The sequence below is a fragment of the Puma concolor genome, chromosome A2 (genome assembly GCF_028749965.1).
Source record: "Puma concolor isolate L17-30 chromosome A2, mPumCon1.1.hap2, whole genome shotgun sequence".
NCBI lineage: Eukaryota > Metazoa > Chordata > Mammalia > Carnivora > Felidae > Puma > Puma concolor.
The window spans coordinates 141,707,874-141,726,218 of NC_141668.1; the positions used below are offsets into that span (position 1 = coordinate 141,707,874).

An 18,345-nucleotide genomic window follows, 5' to 3' on the forward strand; every position below is an offset into this window, starting at 1 on the left:
CGGCTGCCAAAGGGAGAGAAGGAGCCTAGCGAGGTGCCAGTTTAGAACTGATATGTATCACTTACATCTCATTGGAGAACCTCTATTGTTTCGTATCATAAAACTGCCACAATTATAGGACCATCATGGAACCTGCTCAATCCATTCACTGAAAATTGCTTGAAAGTGTAACAGTTGACTACTGTGGCTTTGGATTGTCCTCATTGTTTTTCAAATTAATACCTTGTCATTGTTCCAGCAGGTGTTAAGAAATGTTACTAGCATCCCAGGGGCCAAAGCATTGGCCCTTTCCTTGATAATTGTTTGCTTTGTATCATGAAAAAAAAAAAAAAATACAGTCCTACTGTTTCCAAACCTTCCTCATTTTCACCCTGGAAATTACACAGAAGTGTTAACTAACTTCAATTTGCAGTGGCTGACAGTCCCGTCTTGTAGAGAAATGATACTTTGTGATCTAAGGTAAATCACAGTAATGAAAACTAATCTTGTTTAGTTATTAGCAAACATACATGTCTACTGTGGAAATTTAAGCGGTTTGTTGCAGCTCTCCTGATGACCCATATTACATTGTTTTAATAGGTTTCTTTGGACGTATCTTTGATTGCGACATCTCAAGCAGTGTGCACCCCGAGCCTCTCTTTTTTTTTTTGTATTAGTATTTTCTCACAATAAATTATTTCTTAACTCTGGATGAACCACCTGCTTACCTTTCCAGAAAATCTAATTTATTTAAAAATCCCGTCCTTCGCCCTCCTCCTCAATTCCTGCTTTTTAAAATTTGGGGGCCATAAGGCTGCGCTGGGAAATAAAGACAGATAAGAGGTTGAATGTCTCCTCTGAGTAAACCGATTAGGAAATATTCACTACATACTCAGGTTAAAGTGTTCCTCCCCACCCACCCACCCACCCAAAAAAAAATGTGGCTTCAGTAGGAGGAGATGTACGCTAAAATATAATTTCTTTACTTAGCATTTTCTCCATTTTTTAAAGAAGAAAAAAAGATCGAGGAAGGCTGTCACCTTTCCAATGTTATATTAAGGACAGACAGTGGAAGACAGAGTCTGTTTGGGTATTCTTAAATGGGGATTTCAATCCAAAGAAAAGCCAGAGGATGTCTCTGGGTTATCCAGTGATGATTTATCTGTTATAGTATCTATAGCAGAAAAAGAAATTAATAGCTTAAAAAAATAACTGTAAAACCGTGTAATCCCAGCTCCCTTTCTTAGCCAGGTTTGATTCCTGGAAAGAGCAGGAGGCTCAAATATCAGTTCTTAGCAGTCCAGGCTGTGGATAGCTCTACAGTATATTATGAATAGCTTCAAATTCCAGCACAGGCAGTGTGGGGTGGGGTAGGGTGGGGTGGGGAGACTGAAATGCATGAGTCACCGAGGAAGTCACTGTCTGAAAATTCCATTTTCATGTTTTCCTGTTTCTTTGCAGAAACCCGGGATGGACGTGGCCGACGCCTATGTGACTTTCGTCCGTCACTCTCAGGATGTCCTCCGTGATAAGGTCAATGAGGAGATGTATATAGAAAGGTTATTTGATGTAAGTAAATGCCTTCTCCTCCTTGAAGACCAAGGAGGAGACCCTCCAAAATGTGACAAAATAAGAGACAGGAGGATAAGTCACATTTTGAGAAAATGGATTGGTCCTGATTCGAGCAGTGTCTTTCCCTTTCCCTCTGCCTTAGGCTCTTATCTGTCGTGTGTCTGTTCCGAACCCACTCTGGCGTGGCCGTGTCTCAGTCCCAATCTGTGTGATACGTAGGACGACGCACAGCCTCTCTCAGCAAGCAGCCTCGTTTCTGCACGAAGCTTGTGAGGCAGCTTTTCTGTAACTGGCAGAGACCTTTCTTGGTCATGGTCCTCCTCGCAATCTGGCCTTGCTTTAGGGATGTGTTGTCGTCGGGGAGGCTGACACCGGCTCCCTCTCCTGGGGGTGGTGCCTCCCTGACCCCAGCCGTGGCTTGCAGATGTACACTACGTGGTGCATTGTTACCCTTCCAAGAGAACTCCGTTTCTGGAAGCCTGGAAATGCTTCGTTAGCCCTGGCTTTGGGCAAACTCTTGTACTAGACTTGTTCAGTCAGTGTGGTTTTAAACCGGGGCACCCCCTGCCCACCCACCCACTTGAAAACTCGGGAGAAGAAGCGGCTATACAAAGAGCAGGTATATCAGGCTGCCCGACCCAGACCGAACTGGAGAAAATGCAGATTTCTGAGGATTAATAGCTATCAAGCAGTCTTATTTCCATTGTGACTACATCTGCACTTCCAAAGCAAGCCACTGAGGCAAAAAGAAGGGGGGAAAAAAAAAGGAATCTGCTTTGGTCTCAAACTGCCTGCCTCTTTCAGGCCAAAGCAGATGGGGCTGCCTAATTTAGCCAGATATTTTGCTTCAAGTTTCCACTGAATTTGCCAGTGTAGACCCGGCCAGAGTGCATGGAAGCTGACGTACTTGTCTCCGTGTGGCTCTAATTGTGCAGCCTACTTCTGTCTCGTGAAGCGTGAGCTCCTTCTGTCCAGGTTTTCGTATATTTTTAGTGCCAGCCCGAACATTAATGTTTTGGTCTACTATGGAATCCGTGTTTCTATATTTTTTCTGTGATTGTGTTCAGCAATTTACATTGAGTTTGTGCGTGTGTGTGCGCGCGTGTTTTTGTTCCATGGCTAAGTGAGCTCATTGTTGGCAGTGCTCAGGATTCTCCAGCTTCTGACTTTTATATGCTTTGTCTTCCAGCTCATTTGCTTTCCTCGTGTGTTGAAAAGGCTCCTTCCTTTTTTTCTTTTCCAATCATCCCCTCTCTGTGCTCAATATCGCTCTTTCCTCTGCATCACCTTTCCTCGAGAAAACCTTTCTTACTTTTTAATTCCCACCCGTCCTCTCTCTCGGATTAAAATGGAACTTATCTCTCATGTCAAATGTTTTATCACATTATATCAAGTGGCATGAATTAGAATCAAATAATCTTCCTGTGTACATCTTCTAGCATGACCCACATCCACTGAGAATGCCTCATACATACATAAAACTCACCAGCGGGTTCTCTCCCTTCTCTGCATGTGTGCCTTTACGAAAGTACTGAGCCTAGAATGCCCAGGGCACAATCACCCATCCAATAGGCATTGAAAACAGAGACAGGCAGCAGCCTCAGATGGCAGTTAGGAGTGCGGACAGTCTGCCCATCTCCACCGAATTAAATTCCAAACCGCAAATTTTCAAGAAGCCTGTGGATTGTTCTTTTCAATGCCTAGGTTGCCTTTTTTGTTTTGTTTTGTTTTCCTTTGATCAGTATCTTCTGATTCTCAGTTTTGTGTGGCCCTCGCGTGCGTGTGCGTGTGCGTTCCTGTGCGAGCGTGCGTGCGAATAACCTTGTGCTCTCTAACACTTAAAAACATCTCGTACTGAATTTGATGTTTGATCTGCAGCTTAGCCTGTCGCTTCCTCACAGATAAGCCACCTCTTCTTTTTTTTTTTTTTTATTAAAATGACAAGGGGCACAAAAAATTTTAAGGTAGCCTTGTTGAAGGCAACAAGACAAATTGTCCTTTTCTGTGGCTTTTTTTTTTTTTTTTTTAAGGAAAGTGCAACTGAATTGTCATTCGAAAATAAGAGTGGAGCCTTGGCTGACACAGATGGGAAAGCTAGACTTGTCCGGCCATTGTAGAACACAGTCAAATTCAAGCCCTCTGGCTTTTAGTGTGAATTAATAATGAAAAGACACATTTACTAAGAATATGCTGCTCAGAAAGTAAATTATGCTTAGGGTCATTCAAAAACTCGCAAGTATTTCTAGCCCCTTGTCGAATTACACTGACCTGTGTAAGACGGCCTCCTTAATTCTGTGAGAATCCTCCCAATTTAGTCTCATAGTGTGCTAATCATGTTTCCTGAGGGAGTTTTAGTTTCACTCCCCAGAGTATCTGATTTTAAAGACTTCACCATTACAGTCATTCGCTGAACCTCCCTCCCACCCCTGTGGGAAAAAATTTTTTTTCAATAGCTTATTTGGAGCTAATAAATCTCTTGCCTTTCACTTTCTTACTTTCCAAATAACCTGCTCCCCTAATTTACAGAATATCGGTGCTAAGCAACCTAACTGATGTAGTGCAAAAAAAGTTATTGAATCTGTCATGGATTTAAAACAGTTGTCATTTGAAAAACCCAGAGCTTCTCAAAAAGCTTCATTACCATGCAGTCTCGGTAATTTAATTCAGTACTTACTGTTTTTCTATAATCTAGCAGCAAAACATCAGATTACCAACATGTTTGATTATTTTCGGCTTCTGTTTCCTCAAGCATGGTGTTTATGTCTTTGCATCTACGCTCTGCAAGGCTCTCGTGTCCACTGAGCTAAACAAGGGGAAGCAAATGTTCAGGCAGGAGGGTCTCTGAAACCGACCACCCTCAGTTTCCTGCCACAGTGAACTTGTTCTTTAAACTCTGTTCCTTACTGATGGTGGTCCTGGGGCAGGTTTCTAAACAATTGGCAGAAATCTATGGAGAAAAACTTGTTGATCTGAGAGGGGGCTCTTCCAAATTGTTGCATTTTGATAAATGGCAGAAATGAATAATAGGAAATTAGCATTTTGAACGAGGACAAAAATACAGCTCTCCGAGATTGTTTGCTGTTTGGGGGTTGTTGATTCCGACTGCAGCGTCATTCTCTGGTTTTTAGCTCCTGCTGGCATCTGTCATTCAGAGGCATGTCTCAGAGTTTCTGTTGTGCTTTCAGCTGTGTTTCAAAGTCTCCGTTTTATTTACCTGAAAAGTCCTTTAAGTTCTTGCTCTTTAGTTTTGTGACGCGGTTTCTTGGTTGTTGTTGTGATGTTTTGGTTTTGCCTTTCTGAATGTGCCTTGTAGAAAAGGCTGGATGGCATTAGTGTGTGTTTGCATCTGAGAATATTTGGACTAATAGTGGGTCATTTAATGAGCGCATCTTCCGTTTTAACCGGGCTCCCTCGGATCTAGCTTTCCCTCTGCCTTGTCATTGTACTTTTGGCTGGAATTGGGTGCTTGTGGGAGATTATCGGCATAGCATTTGGGGCTCTATATTTAATGTTCTGCATTTTTATCTATTTTATTATGTAACTTAAGAACAGTGTTCCAAATTCTTCTTCACCAACATTTTTTTTAAACAGGCATTCTCTAGGCTTATTGAAGCGATACATCAGACATAACGTTGCCTAACCAGGTTTTCTAAGGCAGTGAAAGCTTCCCTGTTTATTAGTAATTGATTGGCACTGTCCAGATTCTGTTAAATACTATCAACTTTTTTAGTCATGCACCTAAGAAAAAAATTAACCAGTCCAAAATTAAGTACTGTTTGGGGCGTCGGGGTGGCTCAGTCAGTTAGGCGTCTGACTCCAGCTCAGGTCATGATCTCATGGCTCATGGGTTCGAGCCCCGCGTCGGGCTCTGCGCTGACAGCTCAGAGCCTGGAGCCTGCTTCGGATTTTGTGTCTCCTCTCTCTCTCTGCCCCTCCCCTGCTCACACTCTGTCTCTCTCTCTCTCTCTCTCTCTGTCTCTCTCTCTCTCTCAAAAATAAATAAGCTTTAAGAAATTAAAACCAAAAACAAATCAAGGACTGATTGGAAAAGAATCCTCATGCAGCCTCCCATACTGTTTCAGATGTACAACTATACATTTCATCTGCATTTTTGTAATTTTCCTAAAAGTAGGACATATGATTTTAAACTGGTTTCAGTTGCTGCAAAATAACAGTTTAAAATATTTCAAAACAAAAGATTGGGCGATTTAAAGCAAGAGAATATTCCAATACGTAAAACAGCAATGAATTTAAATTATATTAAAGATGCTGAATTTTTAAAAGAGAATCAGGTTGCTGTCAGACTCCAATGGAAGCTTGGCCTCCTGGAAAATTTTGCTGACTTTTAAAGAAAATATAAAACATAGATAGGAAATAATCTCCATATTCCTAAAGCAGCTGTTGAGGAGAAACGCACAAACCCAAGAAATAGCTTGAAGACAGTGATTTAAAGCCTGAGTGTCCATAAATCATGCAGATGGCTCCCCCCACACCACCCCCCCCCCGACTTGGCTGATTAATTCAATATCTTCCCCCAAAACAAAAACATGCTTTTTGAAATTAGAGATCAGATCATCAGGAGAAGCACCTAAGATTTCAAGGTCTAAACAAAAATTAATTTATTTTCTTTCCTCCTTGTACTTCTTGAAGACACAGACTGAGAAGAAAATCGGGATTAAAAGAGATGTGCTTAGGGTGAATTCATCTGCTTAAACCTCACAGGCTCGGAGATGAGTGATTAAAAAACCATCTCGAACTTGGAAGGCATCCACGTTGGTGGTAATGCCCGATCCGCACTGGCGTTCCTCAGGCCCCCGTGCCGTTGTGAACCAGGCCCGGCGAACATTTGACTGGGGATGATACATGGATTATATAGGTCAATTATACACTTAATCTGCCTTCTGGAGGATTAAGTATTTGCAGATTGACTCTGCTTTTGGCTTCTCTCTGGCAGTTATCAGATCAGGAAAGGGCCCCTAACCAAACCCGCCTCGTGAGCACTTAATCAGGCAGCGCGGTCAGGATCGGATGGGGCCGCTGCTCTGTGCTCTTTGCCTTGCACGGATTTTAATTTGCTGTTCCATTATCAAATCGGATATTTGTCCACTCTCTGTGTCAGCACAATAATTGAGTGCGAATATTTCCCATTAAAGGGGTAATTTGCAAAATGAAACCTTTGCCTATTAAAACGCATTTGCTATATTTACATAGGAAACCACAGATAACCTTATTTCCATAACCTTATTAAATTACACAAGCACTATGTTTGTGAGCAGATATCAATCCAACTAGGAGTCATCCTGCTTGAGGAAGTAAGGGCTGAATAGACTCTCAGGAAGCATTATGTTATTCTGTTAGGTACGTAAGGTGTATCACCGGCTGTCCAGGTGAGGGAAACGTACTTCCAAAGGTACAGCGTGGGGAGCGGCAAGGCATATGGCGTCTGGGCACTGAGATAGTGGGTTCTCTCCTCCACAAGCAGTAAGCAGGTTTGACTGCCCCGAATAAGAGCTACCGTGTAGTGATCATGGGCCGTGATGCGGAGCCTTCAGACTTCACCCCTGATCCTCACAAGCTGGGGGACTTTTCAGTAAGGTATTTAATCTCTCAGAGCTTCAGCCGATTCATCTATGTAACAGAGATGAAAGTAAGCAGAACCTTCTCGCGGAGTTGTTATGGGGGTGAAATGCCGTGTACAGCTGCAAGCGTCGGGCCCTGGGCGAGCATTTGGTAAGTGTTAGCCGCCACCACCACCATCATCGTCACGTCCACATCGCCATTGTCATCACTGAAATGGAACCGCTTTTCCCAGATCTCTTCTTGTCTTGTCGAACAACACTCTGTATCCGTCGAAAGATGTTAACCCCAAACTTGCTTAGAATTGCTTGATATACAGCAGCCCGGTACCATTCTACTTTGGGTAAACATAGTTCTGAAACCGGCAGAACAATGGAAGTCGGGACTGGGGCTTTGAAGTGAGTTAGGCAGGAGTAGGAATCCTGGTTTTGCCATGGCTGAGCTAGCTTCAGGTGACTTCGTTAGCTGCTTTGGGCCTCAGTTTCCCCATCTGTAACGAAACTGACTTCTTACAGTAGTTGTGAGGACAAAATAACGTAATGGCTATGGACTGGCCTAGTCAGACATTCAAGAAGCCTTTTATCATCAGCATTATCATCTCACAGAATTCTTGGTTCTTTTAAGTGATTTTAAAATGACTGAGCCCTGCCCCCTAAACAAAACCATACTGCGTTGGCATATTAATCAGATTTGACCTTCTGAACATGAAGAGTTTTTTTTTTTTTTTTAGAGCATGGAGGAATGACTAATCCCTTTTATTGTTACAGATGCAATAAATGTGCATCGGAGACTTTTAGAAAATACAGCTAAGCAAAAATAAGAAAACGCTGTGTCCCCCGCACCCAGAGATCATTACTTGAGTGTTTATTCTTTGGGATCTTTCTCGAGGTGCTTATATACATTATGGTTTTGTTGTTGTTGTTGTTGTTGTTTTAACAAAATAAGTAGGCAAAAATTGCTCTATAAATGTTCTTCTAATGCACTGTACATATTCAGAATCCCCCTCCTGTCCCCAAAATATTCTTGGCATCTGGTTTGTGCAAACCAGGATCGGATACAGGGCTACATATCACATCTGGTGGTGATGCACCTTAAACTCCTTTTTATCCGCACTGGCCCTTTTCTCGTGGCCCTGACTTGTTAAAGGGACCGCCCTGCCAATTGTTCTGCAGACTGGAGGAGTTTATTACTAGCTAAACATAGAACTGATTTAAGGAGGAAAAAAAAAATCTAGCTGAATTCAACCAAGTATTTCTTTTAGACATAAATTAGTATCTCAGCATAATTCAACCAAGGATTTTTAAAGCTGTTCTTTGTATAAGGAGAATTTTTGAAGCTGGTTCTGAAAAACAAAAACAAAAGCAGTTAAACAGCAAGAAATCGTCAGAGGCCTGGATACAAGTTGGCTATGTGAGGAGTTACAGGGATTTTATTTGATGTATGAAGGCAGAGATACGTGAGCGGGGTGGTAAATCCAGGTCCATGGTCCAGTATTTTTTGTGTCCCTGTGACTTCTTCGGTGCAATCCTGGACCAGTAACTGACATGCGTGCCTCCAGACCCTGAGGAAGGTTCCTTCGTTAATTCTGCTAGGATTTTCCCTGAGGTTATCAATCTGAAATTAAGCCGTCCAAATCAGTCAGAGGCTGAGCTTTCAATACTCTTCAGATCAAATTTTAATTGAACTGTGGCCTTGTCCTTGTCATCCTCAATTATGAGGCTAAAGAGCATATAGTCCAGTCTATAAGGACATCCTTTAGAATCTGTGTGATGATATATATTGGAAAGAAAAACAAATCTGAAATGTACTAGGAAAAGCAGTCAGGAAAGGAGAAACAATTGTTTTTTTTTTCCACCTGATTTTGAACCCCGAAATAAATTCTTGACAATGCAGCCTTGTCCTGAGCCTTGCAGCAGAGCTACAGAGGAGAGTCCCTTCCCACAAAGATTATGGAAACTGGACACAGAGTCAGAAAGAAATGAGGAGTAGAGGGCCTATTCTCTCACCTTGATTTGCAACATTATTATATTAACATCCGCACGCGCGCACACACACACAAACGATCAGGATTTAAGATCGTGGACGTGAACCTCAGACCCAAGAGCCTCCCAGTGGGAACTCTAGAACACTCCAAGTTCATCTTCATGACTTTACTCCTCCAGTGCCCCTCAAAGACCCAATGTCTTCTAGATTTTCCTACTTCCCACCATCCAAATGTGCCTCTGACAGATTTGCTATTTCTTCCTCTGTTCCGGTAAAGAGTTAGTGCTCCCTTTGTTGGGATATTTGCAATTTTAACAAACTATTTAGCCAAAAGAAGAAGGCACTAACAATAGAAATTTTAACCTTTGAAACGACAGGAAGCAAGCTCTATTAGGGTGGAAGGGGGTGGACAGAAGAATGTTTTGAGGGCTCTGATGCCCTCTTGCCATGACTCTCCTATTCAAGTATGAATCGTCTCTTGCCGCATGGCCTTCAGCATAACAAGTAAATGGTAACAATTAATTATTTTTCTTTTGGAGTCTTAGATATAGAAACACATTTCCATTCCACATGGACTTAGGAATGCGTCTCGCCATGCCTGGGTGGAGGGTTTCAGCGGTCCTGCATGCAGAAAAGATAAAGGGGCATTAATAGATTTGGATTATTTGGATTAATTGTGTCAAATGGATTATTACTATCCAAAAGTAATTGCTTATGCTTTTGTTAGCATCATCCTTACAGATTTATATTTCAGTGCAGGTCTTCAAGGAGTTCTTTTCTAATCTAGCTGCTTCCTGAAGCCATTCATAGAAATAGGTCTCATTTACTTTTCGGCAAACCTTATATAAAACCAGTCTTGAATTTTCCCTGGAGCTTGTGTTCAGGGAAGAGTTTTGCTAAGTGTCTTTATCAGAACAGCTTTCTGTGTTCCAGGAGACATTTGGTGAATACAGTTAATTTGTTTTCTTTTCCAGAGAAGAATGTTCCCATAATCATTCTAAGAAGCCAGGCTGATTGCTCTGTTATATTAAGGTCATGGTATCCTTGCTAACATGACCCACACAATACTTTTGTGTCTTAGAAACGGGGCTTTTTTTTTCTTATGGCAGACTTATGGCATGGAGGCAGTAAGCGACAGACTCTTACACACACCACACATGTGCGCGCATGCGGGCACATACACACACACACACACACACACACACACACAAACACACAGAGTAGCCAAGGCACATTTTGTGGAACAAATATTATCACACTGCGTTGTAAGATACGAGATGTACTAAATCCTTAAATACTTCCCATTAATTAACCAACGATTTTTCTCCCTGCCGGGTTCTGAAAAGGCTACTATCAAAAGATTTCACTGTCTCTTTATACCCAGAGTCCTAGTCACTTGCTCTAATACTTTTTTTTAATGAATGAATTTAAAATGTCCTCTAGTGCTGTTCATGGACCGTCAACGTTAGCCTCACCTGCGAGTTTGTAAGAGGTGCAGAATCGCAGTCGTAACCCCAGCCCAGATGAATCTGAATCTGCATTTTAGCAAGATCCTCTGTTGATTCAAACGCACGTTAAAGTTTGAGAAGTACTGGGGAAGGTCAGTGACTTCCTACCTTATTTTCTCACAACTCACAGTAAGAAACATTTCAGCCCAGTACCTGAACACAGAAAGAGAGAGAGAGAGAGAGAGAGAGAGAGAGAGAACAAAAGTTCATGCAACAATATTGACCCTCTATGTGATACAGTCTGATATTTTCTATTCCATCTTTCAGAATGGGTGGTGAGAACCAATAAACTGATTTTATCACATACTAATAGGTCACAACCCTCAGTTTTAGAAACATACCTGGAACCAAGTTGTCCCCCGTGGCACGAGTGGCACTTGGAGGCAAGTGACTGTATGTTGCTAGATGCTAGTCTGTCTCCTGAGGAATGTTGAGCAACATCCCAGCTTCCACCCACTAGATGCCAGTAGCAACCCCCTCTCAGTTGTAGTGACCAAAAATGTCTCCAGACATGGCCAAATGTGTCCTTGCGGGGAGTGGGGAAGGGAATCACCCCCGTTTGAGAGCCACCGATCTGGACGAACCAGAAAAGGAGTTGGTGTGCAGTGCGTGCAGGGAGCCCTTGCTTTCTTTATGTCAGATGTCCCCCAGCTGCCGCCACCACATACATGGTGAATATGTTATAGTAACAACAACCAAGAGTCCATTTGTCAACCCCGGGAGTTTGCTTGGGAGCTGTGCCAGTCCCAGAAGTAGATTATGTTTGGGGGGCTTCATGCATCTACAGGAAAAGCTGTGAGCCATCTACAACTCCTCACCCTCCTACTGTCTCCCCCAGAATAGTCCACTCAGAGCTGGCAGAAGGATCTGGAGCAGTGTGTTAGATCAGCAGTACAGATTCCCGCTTTGGCCTCCCTAATTGCTTTTCTTCTTAGAATTCCACCCAGACCTAGGTTTAAAAAAAAAAAAAAAAGTCATTGCTTCTACCAGGTGGCTACAAGTTATCTCTGTGTGTCCAAAAACCTGAAAAGAAGGCTCAACTTGAATACTTCATTCATTCCAAATTCCCAATTGAGAAGAGAACAGTGAATAGCCTCTTGTTCTTCTGTTAAACTCTTGCCAAGTGAATAAAAATCCAGTTAATAGAGTCTAGTGATTCGCCTCCTCTATGAATATCCCCGTATCAGAAGGCTTACAACGCCAGTATCACTTGCTATGTTGGGTTCCCTTGACTGCATTTGGCAAAAGTTTTTACTCCAACCATCCATACATACTGGTACAACTCCAGTTACACCAACAATCCTCCAGGGCTTGCCAGGGTGAGAGGATGAGGGTGTTGTTAATTCCCGGACCTGTATGCCAACCAGGATATAAAAGCCCCTCTCATTTTTGGTGTAAAAAGAAAGTTTTTTAAGAACAAGTAATATGTAGGGGTTCCTGGGTGGCTCAGTCGGTTAAGCGCCTGACTTCGGCTTGGGTCGTGATCTCACAGTTCATCAGTTTGAGCCCCGCGTCGGGCTCTGTGCTGACAGCTCAGAGCCTGGAGCCTGCTTCAAATTATCTCTCCCTCTCTCTGCCCCTTCCCTGCTCAAAAATAAATAAATGTTAAAAAAAAATTTTTTTAAATGTAAAGTAAGGTAAGTTCATGAGTTTTTTAATGAAATTCTCTAAATCACTTTTTAAGGAAGATAATTATCACTCCTTTTTGCTCACAAAATTCATTATTTGGTCTAGGAAACTATCCTATGAAATAGAAAAAAATCCAGTTATTAGGTACCCCACTAGTTTTGGGGAGCACTAAGTCAATGTCCCACTCATCCACAGGTGATTTTGCCCCACTGGGAGCATTCGGCATTTTCTGGAAATGTTTTGCTCTCACAAATGGGAAAGTGCTTTTAGCATCTAGTGGGGAGAGATCAGGGGTGCTTCTAAACATCCTACAATGCACAGGACAGCCCCCCACAACACAGAAGTGTCCAGCTCAAAATGCTAGTAGTGTGGAGGTTAAGAAGACCTTCTCTAGGTGATACGTCCACCTACGCAAATCCTGTGTCTTTAATGATATGGGCTGTTTGAGTTTAAATTTTGGCATACATGAGCAATATCACCTTTTCAAGGATACTTGGCAAACATCTCAGAAACTAGTCTCAAAAATCCTTTTCACAAAGTCACCTGGCTGGCTCAGTCAGAAAAGCATGAGACCCTTGATCTTGGGGTCATGAGTTGGAGCCCCACGTTGAGTATAGAGATTACTAAAAATAAATAAACTTAAAAAAATCCTGGGGCCCCTGGCTGACTCAGTCAGTAGAGCGAGCGACTCTTCATCTCCAGATCACGAATTCAAGGCCCATGTTGGGCGTGGAGCCTACTGAACATTTAAAAAGAATGAAAAATTTTTAAAAAATCCTTTTGATAAGATTCAACCAAGGATCTAAACAATAAAAGTCAAGGAATCCTTAACATCTACCTTTCTTGGCTCGAACTTAACATTCATCCATGTATAGTTGCGAGGGAGCTTCTGTGCTTCCACAAAAAGTCCAATCTTGTCAGTTAAATGAACCAGGACAGCTTTCTTCTGCTGGAAGGTGTCCCTTGAAGTTTTTAAGGGACGGGCTCTTTTACATCAAGCAGACCTTAAGAGCATAGGCTTTGTAATGAGACATGCCCAAGTTCCATGCCTGGGTCTGCCACTTACTAGCTGCGTGACTTTGGGTAACTTAACCTTACTGAGCCTCAATTTCCTCTGTAAAATCAGAGATAAAAACAGTATCTAACTCCTTCGATTAGGAGGACTGAGTGAGGCAATGCCTACAGGCAGAAACCACTCAGCATAAATCAGTCTTGGTGCACAGAATTTACTCCACATATGTCTCTCCTTGCTGTTACCTCCATCGGTAGTGGTGCCGGTATAGAAACAATACACAGCCTTGCCTAATGCTAAGGTAGGGGCTTTGTAGCAGAGAGAAAGGTAGTGATACATTCCATGCCAACAGGAACATTAAAAGTCAGGGGTGAAAATGTCCAAGAATGTGACAGCAAATAACAAAGAGCCCTGTCGTGCTGCAGGATCCCTCAAGAAAATCTCTTCCAACGTAGAGCAAGATCCCAGTGGGATGGGACCTCAGAGGAGACAGCACTGGGCTGGATCTTGGGAAAGAGAAAGGGAGAGGATTCTGTGCTCAGGCACAAGGAAGGAGACAGTGTCTCATTCTCTGGAACGTTCCTGGCTCACCCACATCTTCTCTCCATTAGCCTTAGAGCTTCTTTTTAAAGAAGCCCATTCGAATTTAGACAAAGGATGGCTTCATTCAGGTTATGAGGACTCCAATCTAGGCATCTGGATATTTCCTCTGTAAGCATTAGCCGCTCCATAACCTTAAAAGCTAAATTATTTTTATATTAATGTGGGGGTTTTTTTTGATATATGCTTCTTAACCTGGGATATACATCAGAATTATGTAATTTTTAAAAAATGTACTCATCTCAGCTGTATACCAAAAATTCTGAGTCAGTCGATCAAAGATAAGGCTCAGGCATCTGGGTTTTTTTCTTTGTTTTTTTTAAGTCCAAGGATTTAATCTGATCAAGAACCATTGATTTAGAGCCGTGAATCTCCACTGTGGATGACTTTGTCACCTAGGGTATATTCGGAAATGTCTGGAGACACTTTTGATGGTCACAACTTGAGCGAGAGATGGATGTCACTGACTTGTAATGAACAAATGGTAAACATTTGGCACAGCCCCCCACCACAAGGAATTATCTGGCCTCAAATGTTGATAGTGGAAAGCTTGGTGAATCCTGATTTACGAGATAAAAGATACTGAAAGACATGTTCGTTTCTATTTCTATCAATACCTTTTCTACTTTGTATCCTACAAAACGACTTCATAACCTTTAAAAAATGTTTTTCTATAGCAACTGTACAAAGAGGTAGGTCAAGGTACTATTATTTCCATTTTTAAAACACGAACCTACGGTTCTGAAGGAACTTGCCCAGGACCTCAAGATTCCAGGGGCCCCAACTCCTGAAACTATGATTTTTTTCCATCCCCACCTCTGAGAGCAGTGATCGCATCTGTCGGTGGCATACGTGAGCCCTCAACAGCTCTTTGTTAAACAGGTACTGATGAATCCCCAGCCCCCTCGTAGTATCTTATGTACCTTGTCAAGGATATTTTCTGTTTACAATTCTAAAGCTAAAAATACTAATCCAAGTCTTTAGGTGTCTCACGATGAATGTTTACACTTGTCACCTGATTTTTCCAGAAGCCTTGAATATATAATGTTCTGGTTAATTTAATGAGGAATTGATTCTTTGGGTCCATTTGATTTTTTGGTTAATTTGAAGATTCATTGGGACACCATTTCTGTTTCTAATTTTGAAACACTTTGTATAATGCCTTAGTTCCATTTTCTGCCTTTTTTGAGACAAGAGTCTAATTCTCCTGATCAAGGTCCTTTTAGGCTTTACCCTACTTAATCCCAAGTGTCACTATCCAGTCGTGAAGATGTAAACAGAGTGAATTATCCAGGATTGCACCACTCATAACTTCCCAGACTCTATAAACAGTGCTCTTTCTGTCATACCCCAGTGCCTTGGGAAGGTGGAGCTCAAATGTTTATTAGCCCAACCACACCTGAAAGCTGCTCTCTTGGTTTAACCCTAAAGAGGACTTTTGTGGGGAGGAAAAAGGGCAGCTTTCTCCTAAAAGGCAAATGCAAGCAGGTGGAATAATTCCAATTAATTGACGGTTTTAATAAATCGCCGTTTAATGACAACAGTGAGTAATTATTTAGAGTTACTTTTATGTATATTTCCCATCTTACAGCTGTGAGGGTGGGTCTGAACCCATATTTCCTGGGTACTATCTATGTGCCAGGTACCATTCTAGACGCTTAAATGTGATCATTCACATAATTCTCATAACTTTCTTGGGAGGTTGGTTTTTACCGATCAAGAGGCTTAGGTCAGTAAGGGCACCTGGGTGGCTCAGTCGGTTGAGCGTCCGACTCTTGATTTTGGCTCAGGTCATTATCTCATAGTCTGTGAGTTCAAACCCTGTGTCGGGGCGGAGACTGCTTGGGATTTTTTTTCTCTCCTTCTCTCTCTTCCCCTCCCCTGCTCACTCTGTCTGTCTGTCTCTCTCTCTCTAAATAAACTTCAGAAAAAAAAATCATAAAGAAGTTGGGTCAGTGAAAGGTAAATTGACTCACTTAATTCACAAGCCTGTGAAGTGATCAATTCTAGATCAAACTCTTCTCTTTCTGGTGTAGAGTAGACAGCTAGCCATAATGCCTTAGGAAAAAAACAAAACAAACCCTACAGTACTCAAACATGTGCCCCAAACTCCCACTGCGCTGAGTGTCCTATGTCCCAAATTTTTCCAAATTCTTTAGTATAAGAGAGTCACTATTTCCTGCATGTACCACAGCAGTTCTTCAAGGCAGAAATTGCAATCCCGAGACTGCTGATAGAAAGTGGCTTATTGGGGCACCTGGGTGGCGCAGTCGGTTAAGCGTCCGACTTCAGCCAGGTCACGATCTCGCGGTCCGTGAGTTCGAGCCCCGCGTCAGGCTCTGGGCTGATGACTCAGAGCCTGGAGCCTGTTTCCGATTCTGTGTCTCCCTCTCTCTCTGCCCCTCCCCCGTTCATGCTCTGTCTCTCTCTGTCCCAAAAATATAAATAAACGTTGAAAAAAAAAAAGTGGCTTATTAGTCATGGCTTGTCCACTAACAATGTGGGGAGTTGCAGAGCTAATTAGGCAGACGCCCTAATAAACATTCAACTCTGCCAGGGCAGGCGTCCTCCTGAACGTGAGGACATTGTCGCTGATCTTGAGTTCCATGAACACCAGCAAGAACCTAGACCCAAAGGTGAGAGACCCCAGGAAGTGCTACTGTACCCACTTCAGGGTGAAACCCCATCCTCAGCAGAGAGGGACCACAGCACAGTGGGGAATCTTACATGCCATATGTGCTGCAAAAACCACTTCTACCTAGGCCCAACTGAGGGGTGGGTTTTAGCTTTCAGTCTATATCTCCCTCTGTGTTCTGTCTAAGATCTTTTATCCCATAAGAATCAAGTTTTGTGGTGTATTTGGGGGCAGAGGGAATGATGGTAACACAATACCATTACATCCCAGACAGTTGATAAATGGTTTAGGGTAGCAGCTTAAGTTCCTTAAGCAAAGCTTGACACAGTGGTATTATTAAATAACAATGCCCAAGATTTTCCTACGAGGCCTGTTGACTCTTTTCATCTACCACATAGCTAAGTTTTCAATGGCATGATGAGGTTTCACAGATCAGCACTGCCTTACAGGAGGGGAAAAGTAATCCAAAATTACAAAATAGCATGGTTATACAATCTGCATAATACAAATGCGCTTGCAACTAAATCATTGCATGGTCATTATCCAATAATGCCTAAAGTGTCAGTGATGTGAAAATTTGTGATCAGGTATCCTGAAAGTCTTTCCTTGATTTATTTCCAGCCAAAGCTTACAATAAACAATGTGACAAGTGATGAAAACAGGAAGGAAGGAAGGAAGGAAGGAAGGAAGGAAGGAAGGAAGGAAGGAAGGAAGAAGGAAGGAAGGGAGGAGGGAGGGAGGAGAGGAGAGAAGGGAGAAGAAGGAAGGGAAGAGAGAAAAAGGAAGGGAAAAGAAGGAGGGGGAGGGAAGGAAGGAAGGGAAGGAGGGGGGAGGGAAAGAAGGAGGGGGAGGGAGGAAGGAAGGGCAGAGGAAGGGAGGCGAGGAGAGAAGGGAGAAAAAGGAAGGGAAGGGAAAGAAAGGAAGGGAAGGGAAGGAGCGGGGAGGGAAGGAAGGAAGGAGGGGGGAGGGAAGGAAGAAAGGAAGGAAGGAGGAAGGGAAGGGAAGGAAGGAAAAAAAGGAAGAGTGAGCAAGAGTTGTTTTTTATCTTGAAGCTTTAAAGAGCTTACCAGAGAGATCATTAGCTGTTAGCCAATCCTTGAAAGTGGCAAATCCCTTGGCCAGTGGAAAGTGGTCTCTGCATTGTTTCTAAAGAGTTTGTTTATTCAAAATATGTCTGCTTTTGGCATTCAGTTTCCTAAGTGAGTGGGGGCTCAGGGGTGTTGGCTGAGGTCAGCACCGTGCGCTGGTTAATGAAGCTGGCTCCTGCCTGTGGCTTCTGTGGTGACTGAGGCACAGGGGACAGGGATGTGGACGTGAGGGAATTCTTTGAAAGGCTCCCTACTTGGCTTTACACAGAATTAGAGAAATGGAGGCCTGTTTGCATTTGTTGGTGTACATTAGAAATAAATTCGGGCATTCAGCTTAAAGAACTCACTGACGGCAAGATGCACAAAGAAATGCTATTATGTATTTAGCACAGTCTTTGTAAGCTTAGCCAGGCAAGGGGGTTTATCAAAAGAAATATGTAAATAACACAACCTGCTTTACAAAAGAAAAGAGAATAAAATTAATCCAAGACATCCGTGGCATAATACTATTTTCTGCCCTCCGCTTTTCTTTTTATAACTTGAGACGTGCAGCCTAACAGTTCAGCACAAACAATAGCACACTGAAAGAAAAAGAAAAAAAAAAGACAAAAACACAAAACCCAGACCTGGGGCATCCCCTCAGTCCTTAGGAAAGAACTGCAAATGTGTCTTGAGCCCCACGCACAATATTATTATTAAATCTAACATGATCACAGCCAAATCGTCGGCTGGGGGACAACCCCCCCCTTCCTCCCTCCTTTT

The 18,345-nt window shown here is 42.6% G+C and overlaps 1 protein-coding gene across 29 annotated transcripts in view; it reads left to right on the forward strand.

The window, feature by feature from the left end:
- The window catches only part of CADPS (calcium dependent secretion activator), a 481,928-nt gene that overhangs the window by 440,613 nt on the left and 22,970 nt on the right, over nucleotides 1-18,345 (forward strand). For all 29 annotated transcript variants that reach the window (XM_086697709.1, XM_086697711.1, XM_086697714.1 and 26 more), the window contains one exon: nucleotides 1,441-1,548. In XM_086697709.1, coding sequence (XP_086553835.1) covers nucleotides 1,441-1,548 — 108 coding nt within the window. The remainder of the gene's footprint in view (nucleotides 1-1,440; nucleotides 1,549-18,345) is intronic.